This window comes from Bombus affinis, chromosome 13, assembly GCF_024516045.1.
Source record: "Bombus affinis isolate iyBomAffi1 chromosome 13, iyBomAffi1.2, whole genome shotgun sequence".
In the NCBI taxonomy this organism is placed as follows: Eukaryota; Metazoa; Arthropoda; class Insecta; order Hymenoptera; family Apidae; genus Bombus; species Bombus affinis.
Window position 1 is genome coordinate 6,996,475 of NC_066356.1, and position 7,304 is coordinate 7,003,778.

A 7,304-nucleotide genomic window follows, 5' to 3' on the forward strand; every position below is an offset into this window, starting at 1 on the left:
AAGAGGGAGTTGAAAACGTCCATATAGAGAAATGAGTTATTCCTTTCATATCACAATCTATTTTAATTAAGAATGTGGTTTTCCTCGTTCAGTGTTTATTATTGACATGTGATGAATTTTATGATTAATTTTTTTATAATATTTTGCATAAAATTTGAAATATAAATAAAATAAATAAAATGCCGAAAGTACACACGCAAAAAACAACTCGTATTCATAAAGAAGTCGCAAAACAGGGTATGATATATCTATAATATGTATTTTTCTTGTGGAGTGTTTAATTTTTAATAATACATTAATTTTCCAGGAATTTTATTCAATACGAATATTGGACAACATATTCTAAAAAATCCGCTTGTTATTCAAAGTATGGTTGAAAAAGCGGCAGTTAGACCAACAGATGTTGTATTAGAAATAGGTCCAGGTACTGGTAATATGACAGTAAAATTACTGGACAAAGCTAAAAAAGTAATAGCATGTGAATTGGATGCTCGAATGGTAGCTGAGTTACAGAAACGTGTGCAAGGTACAATTTATCAGTCAAAATTACAAATTATGATAGGCGATGTCTTGAAAACAGACTTACCATTTTTTGATTTATGTGTTGCCAATATACCATATCAGATATCATCACCTTTAGTATTCAAATTACTTTTACATAGGCCACTGTTCAGGTATGTTCAGTTTGTTTAAAAATTTATTTATTGATATTTGAAAAATTATAAATTTTTAACATACACATACATTTTTAACAAGCAGAAATGGACTTAGCACATTATTTTTTGCAGATGTGCCGTACTTATGTTTCAAAGAGAGTTTGCTGAACGTTTAGTAGCTAAACCAGGAGATAAATTATATTGTCGTTTAAGTATAAATACTCAGTTGTTAGCACGAGTGGACTTGCTTATGAAAGTAGGGAAAAACAATTTTAGACCACCACCAAAAGTAGAGTCAAATGTAGTTAGAATAGAACCACGTAATCCACCACCTCCAATTAATTACCAAGAATGGGATGGTTTAACACGAATTGCATTTGTCAGAAAAAATAAAACTCTCTCAGCAGCATTTAAACAAACTACAGTCTTAACAATGTTGGAGAAAAATTACAAGCTTCATTGTAGTTTGAATAACAAGGTAATCAAAGATGTAATAAGTATTACAAGAATATTAGTTTAAATGTTACAAAACTTTTTGTTTTATGATATGTAGGAAATTCCAGAGGGATTTAATATCAAGGAAATGATAAATGATATTTTACAAAAAGCGGATGCAGAAAATAAACGTGCAAGAACTATGGATATAGATGACTTTATCAGGTATACGAATGTTATATGAATTATTTTAATAATCATAACTGTAAGATTAATTTTATATTAAAATTTTTAGCCTCTTACATGCATTTAACGCGCAAGGAGTGCATTTTACATAAATCAAAATTTGATTAATGTAAAAAAACTGTTATGTTTTGAGAAAAATATATGATGTAAGGAAAATTCAGTCTTTTGAATAATTTAAAAGTATTATTTTCATTCTCCCACATTTTACCTCAGAACATTACTTAAAAAAAAAAAGAGGAAACAATATTATCTGTTATAAACTAATTACTTTATGATTCATACATAACATGTATAATTTTACATATAGCACTTCTAAATCTATGTACTTTACAAAAAATTATATCTGTGTAAAGTTTTAATTAAATTATTAGCTTATAACATACAAATATATTTACAAACATTCTTTGGGAATTAAAGTCGTAGGGAAATATAATAAGGACTGTAGTTCCTTTATGAAAGTAATAGTGATATATATATATACACACACATATATACATATATATATATATATATGTTCGTACGTGTTTATGCAGAATATTTTCTTTTCCATATATTGCCCAAAATTTAACATAAATTTTAACACATTAAGTTTGGTCGCATCTTTTATGTAAACAATTTATACATTAGAAAAAATTATAAATAAAACCTGTAATTTTACGTCAGTACTTTATACACAATTTCCATATATTTTACAACACATGTGGAAGCCATTTTCATTAAAAATATAGAGAAATAAAATAATATTTCATATAATGCAATATGTTTTCATTTAAAAATGTTAAATGTCTCTGCACCCTTATAACCATATTGATGATGATGAACAAATGAATATATCCAAAATTAATGTGAATTCATCATGTTTTATCGTTGTTGTATTTCACGTACACATGATAGTTTAAAGAAATTCATTAGTAACCATCAATTAAATAGGTAATCGTTAAATGGTTTTAATTATTAAATTCAGCGATATCGTTTTGAATCCAAGCCAATTAACAATCAAATGCATCATTATTTTCATCGATTTTGATTTGGTGTTACCCTGAGATCTTTTGTAACCCCTTGCAAATTTTGTAGGAGTTACACATGTTTATTTCTTTTTCTAATTAAATCATTTTTCGAATCGGAATGTTTCAATATTATATTTCAATTTCAAGCTGGATGTCGGCGAGTTAGTCGTGATCGATTTGATGAACTATGTGTTCTACTGCTGGATCGTTTCCTCTTTTTACTTTTATGCCTATCTTTATGCTTCGATTTTTTTTTATGTGTATACGATTTATTTGAATAATTACTGCATTGACTGTGCGACCTAAAATCTCCATCGGAATCTGAACTACTTAGAATTACTTCTCTTGTCTTGGATTTAAATTCACGATCTTTTCTTAACACGTCTCTGGTTGTCCAAGAGCTGTCATTATCACTTATATCTCGTTGAGATTCCCGTCTTCTAGAACTATCTTTTTTTTCTTTTTGGGATGCATAAGAAGATACACTGCTACTTCTAGACTCAGATTGTCGATCACTCTTGTATCTTGACTCTTTTCGGTGAGCTTCTTTTGTATCCGATACTTGCCTGGTTTTACCTCTTGTTCTAATTATCTTCTCATTTCTGCTCGTATCAAAATCACTTGAACTAGTGGCGTATTTCCTTTTAGATTTTCGCAGTGTACGAGATTTCACATTCTTCATAACTTCGTCTGAATCAGTACTATTACTACTGAATGATTCATCATCTGAATATCGAGTTTCTTTCTTAATTAAATCTTTACGAACCCGTACAGTGCCTTTCGTAGAATATTGTAAAGTTCGCGATTTTTTTTCATCCAAAGGTTTTGATTCGATTTCGTGAGAACTGCTGTCACTACTACTACTACTTAATCTTCTTTTCGACGGCCGTTGAGTATTCCTCTTCGATGTCTTTTTTCTAGCGTCACTTTCGCCTGAACTGGATAAATTCCTACTCGTTCGATTACGAACTCTTGTTTCTATAGATCGCTTGCGCCTTTTACTAGTTGTACTTCTTTTCGTATGTTTTCTAGTACGACTTTGATATTTTCTGCTTCTTCGGAAATTGTAATCGCTGTCTGAATCAGAATTACTTTCGTTAGATGATGATGCCAATGCTCGGTTCTTAATACTGTGAGATGTACTAGGTTGGACAATATCTTCATATGAAGCAGGTGCTGGAACTCTAATAATGACATTAAAATAACATAACTATGTTTTCGATTGATGTCAAGTGTTCTGAAATAAAATATTTTCACTTACTGAGCGTTATCATTTGATATGTGAGAAATGTTTATTTCTTCAGGATCAGATGAAAGTAATTCTATGATTTCTGGAGTTCTTTCATGACGAGGTTTCACATAACCAATCACTTCGCAATCATTATCTGATGTGGAGGAATCAGAGGAAATAGTTAATACATCTGGTACATTGTATGGGATTTCCAATTGAAATGTTTGTGCTACGGTACTTGGACCTAATTAAAAAAATACTTTACATTTTAATTTCATGTAAAATAACGATGTGAAACAAAGAAAAGCAAATGAGAGTTTTACCAGGCATATTAATTGTATGTGGTCCTACACTAGGCATATCTGTGTTCATTCTAAGATCGATTGCTTCATCTAGAACTCGCACATCTGAATCATCAGAACTAGTGCTAGTACTGCTAGATGCAGGTGACAAAATATGTGATACATATTCATTTGACAATCCTATAATGAATATTACTAATTTTGGAAAGAAAAGGTGTAAAGTATCACATATGATATACAAATAAGTAATGGAACTATATCACCTACCTTGTGGTAAATAAGTTACGGATTGATCATAGCCAACTAAATCGAAATTAGTTCGCGCATAATTAAGTAATTCATGTACAAAGTGGTCTGTATATGTGCTGAAATGAGGGCGTACTAACTCTCGAAATTCTGGGCTTCTGATATCATAGTGACTAAGAGCATCCAATATGATACTTAATACATATGCAACAAGTGAAGAATTGTTATTAAGTAATACTTGCAATTCTCTATTTAACCATGGTATAAGTCGGTTTAATTCTCTCGGTTCTCTCCTTAAACAGAATAAGAAAACGTTATATTGATTTTTTATGCAAATAATGTATAAATAGTACCAAGTACTAATACTTACCGATAAAAATCAGCACTACATTCGCGAAAGCGACCAAATACATCTGGTAATGCAGTAGCCCAAATTCCGAGCCTATAAATGGTGCGACGATAATCGGCTGGATTTACACGTCTACGTAAGCGCTCTCCTATTGGAACTTGTGGTGCTATGCTAGGTAATTGTTCTCTTCTTGCAACCTGTTCTGGATTAAGCACTATTTCATGTGAGCGTCTGTGATGTCCTGTCATAGTTGTTCTACAATGATTTAATTCATTTGTTTATGACATTGTTATATATTTAATATTAAATATTAATCTTAGATTAAGATTTACATGATACCTATAATGAAAACGATGAGTGCCAACATCCATAGCATGACCCAATTCAAAATTAAGATCAAAAGTGGCAAATTCTCTAGGTACATGATACTGGTCATAATCTTCTTCTGATCTAACATTGTGTATGATGGATTTGAATGTCTGCTTACATAATGGACATTCTGTCTTTATTTTAGACCATTGAAGTAAACAAGTAAAACAAAATTGATGAAGGCAACTATCAGTGAATGAGGTATTCACTAATTTGCCCAAACAAATGCTACAATTTGGCGGAGGTGATACTGCACCATCACTCCGATCACTGCTATCTGGATTCTGCACAGGTACTTCTGATTTAATAGGTTCTTCTGCACCTGCGGTCGAATCTTTTACTTCTAATGGGCCTTCCATTATAGATTAATATATTTGTCCATTTATTAAAAGGAACTACCCTGAAATACATTAAATCATATATAAATTCAACAAAGTTAACATTAATATACATGTATAAAAAATAATTTCATCTGTAATATATTACATATGAATTAAGTATATACACTATAAAGTGAAATTAGTAAACTGTAAGTTAAATAATGTCATTAGTAATATTAATAATTATCCATTAATTTATGAAGTCTATACAAGATATTTTACATATATCTTATTGTTATTATTATTACAGTTTATAAATATTCACTGACTACGATAGGCTATTTAAAATGTTACATAAATAACTTCAGTTTACGATAAAAATGAATAATTAACAAAAATACAAGACTGTATATAAACTCTATTACGTCGACGTAAATATCATACGTACGTGTAAAAATATCAAGATACAAATTTTTTCGTCTTCAAATTCATTGAAAAAAAAAAGCTTGTATTAACCTTCAAGAACATATTTCTATCGAAACAAGAAAGAAACTGAAGAAAAAGACGTCATACGGAAAAGAAAGAGGCGTCACAAAGCTGTTTTATAATCGGTATGTTTCCATTTTATTCAACTTGTTATTGATTATCGATGTCACTATTTTTTTTCATAAATCATACGGTTCTGGAAGTGTGAGTTCTTACCTTCGAGAAACGAGAAAGAAATTTTAATGTCGGCGTTCAAACGAAAAATAATTAATATCTCAACGAAACTATCTTTTCTCGGGAATGGTACTTTTACAGCAACCCATGATCGCAGAACGGAAACTGGTGTAGCATAATGCTATGAATGAGATATTAACCGAAGGTAAGAATTATTATCATCAGTGATACCTTCTTAAAAAAAATTCCTAGCAGGATGAAGACAGCACATAAATACACGGTCTGGTTGAAATAATATTTATTTGTTCAAACTTTATCTTCAATATTTTAAGTTATTAGTATTAACTACTTATATTTATTTTACTTTATTACTTCATTTATAATAATATAAAAATAAGTAATAATATATATAACTGTAAATTTTTGTTAATTTGCTTCAACTGTATCGACTAACTTAATAGTAATGAAAATTAAGTAATCCCAGTAGTACCAATATTTTAGTATCTTCAAATAATTTATTGCACAAAGACAAAAAAGCTTGAATACTTGATGCTTTTTATTCAATTTGATCGTGATTACGTAGAGTTACCTAACATGGTACAAATAATACTTTTATCAATTTCTTTTATTTATAATGTATATTTGTTATTTCTAAATACTTGAAAAATCGAATAATATAAATACTTTTTATACGTTATTTTGATGTACTCTTATTTTTCTTATACATTCATAATATTATATTTTAAACAAATGGTTTACGTACATAATTTGTCAGAATCAACCGATAACTACAACCAGATGGAGATAAAATAGAAATAATTCTTCAATTAAAGAAAACCTTGTACGTATCATGATCGTAAGATAAAGCTGCTAAGTTAGGAGATTATGTTTCATATCATTAGCCAAAAAGAAGAATGGGAAACATACATATATAGTTCGCAAATAATGCTTTATCATGTCATTACTAAATCATTCCAACTGATATGTATTACTTAAAGAACCGTAGTTATTTCACTATTGATAATATATAGATTACAGATTTTTACGCAAATTCATTTTTTTGAAAATATAATTAAAAAAGTAGAGACTTGGTAGAAAATTTTACCTACCAAATATTATAGAAAGCAGTATACTTTGAATACTTTATATATATTTTCATGCATATTCTGTGTAATTTCGTACTTTCAAATTAGTAGTTTAAGCGTAGTCTAATAATATAATACTCAATAGATTATAGGGACAAAATGATAGATATATTTTTACGAATATTTTGTTAAAATTAATGAATCCTTTTGGTACTAACTGTAATATCTCCGTAATTATCTCTGAACCTGCAATAGTGTCGCGTTATTTGACCGAAGTTTTGCCTTGTTCATTGACCGTTGCTATTCCCATTAGTTTTTGGAAGTAATTTCGTTCAGTAAAATCGAATATGTCTGTTTTAATAAAATATCAATTCCATATTTTGTACTATGTTTTAAAG

General features: G+C 29.4%; 2 protein-coding genes across 4 annotated transcripts; one reads left to right on the plus strand and one right to left on the minus strand.

Annotated features, from left to right (window-relative positions):
• Positions 1-28: 28 nt before the first annotated feature.
• LOC126923400 (probable dimethyladenosine transferase) lies at positions 29-1,493 on the plus strand. Its single transcript, XM_050736810.1, has 5 exons — positions 29-237; positions 308-674; positions 789-1,134; positions 1,210-1,316; positions 1,387-1,493. The coding sequence occupies exons 1-5, from the start codon at positions 180-182 to the stop codon at positions 1,427-1,429; spliced, it is 921 nt and encodes a 306-aa protein (XP_050592767.1). The 5' UTR covers positions 29-179; the 3' UTR covers positions 1,430-1,493.
• Positions 1,494-1,986: 493 nt separating this feature from the next.
• On the minus strand, positions 1,987-6,032 carry LOC126923386 (E3 ubiquitin-protein ligase Topors). Of its 3 annotated transcripts, none has more exons than XM_050736781.1 (7): positions 5,864-6,032; positions 4,812-5,241; positions 4,494-4,727; positions 4,145-4,416; positions 3,899-4,057; positions 3,606-3,819; positions 1,987-3,528 (listed from the first exon to the last, which is right to left on the minus strand). In XM_050736781.1, exons 2-7 carry the CDS (start codon positions 5,198-5,200, stop codon positions 2,487-2,489), a joined length of 2,310 nt encoding a protein of 769 aa, XP_050592738.1. In that variant the 5' UTR covers positions 5,201-5,241; positions 5,864-6,032; the 3' UTR covers positions 1,987-2,486. The 3 variants fall into 3 exon arrangements, with proteins under 3 accessions (XP_050592738.1, XP_050592736.1, XP_050592737.1); XM_050736779.1 differs by having other exon boundaries at positions 3,899-4,072; XM_050736780.1 differs by lacking the exon at positions 5,864-6,032 and adding an exon at positions 5,610-5,786 and having other exon boundaries at positions 3,899-4,072.
• Positions 6,033-7,304: the final 1,272 nt, after the last annotated feature.

What these genes read in the sequence shown, in the direction of transcription:
- LOC126923386 (XM_050736779.1), bottom strand. Translation starts at nt 5,200, where the DNA reads ATGGAAGGCCCATTAGAAGTAAAAGATTCGACCGCAGGTGCAGAAGAA. An exon ending in CGTAACTTATTTACCACAAG is followed by an intron (nt 4,073 to 4,144) that starts GTAGGTGATATA and finishes TTCCAAAATTAG; the next exon opens with TAATATTCATTATAGGATTG. An exon ending in ACATACAATTAATATGCCTG is followed by an intron (nt 3,820 to 3,898) that starts GTAAAACTCTCA and finishes TTTTTTAATTAG; the next exon opens with GTCCAAGTACCGTAGCACAA.
- LOC126923400 (XM_050736810.1), top strand. Translation starts at nt 180, where the DNA reads ATGCCGAAAGTACACACGCAAAAAACAACTCGTATTCATAAAGAAGTC. An exon ending in TAAAGAAGTCGCAAAACAGG is followed by an intron (nt 238 to 307) that starts GTATGATATATC and finishes TTAATTTTCCAG; the next exon opens with GAATTTTATTCAATACGAAT. An exon ending in TTACATAGGCCACTGTTCAG is followed by an intron (nt 675 to 788) that starts GTATGTTCAGTT and finishes TATTTTTTGCAG; the next exon opens with ATGTGCCGTACTTATGTTTC.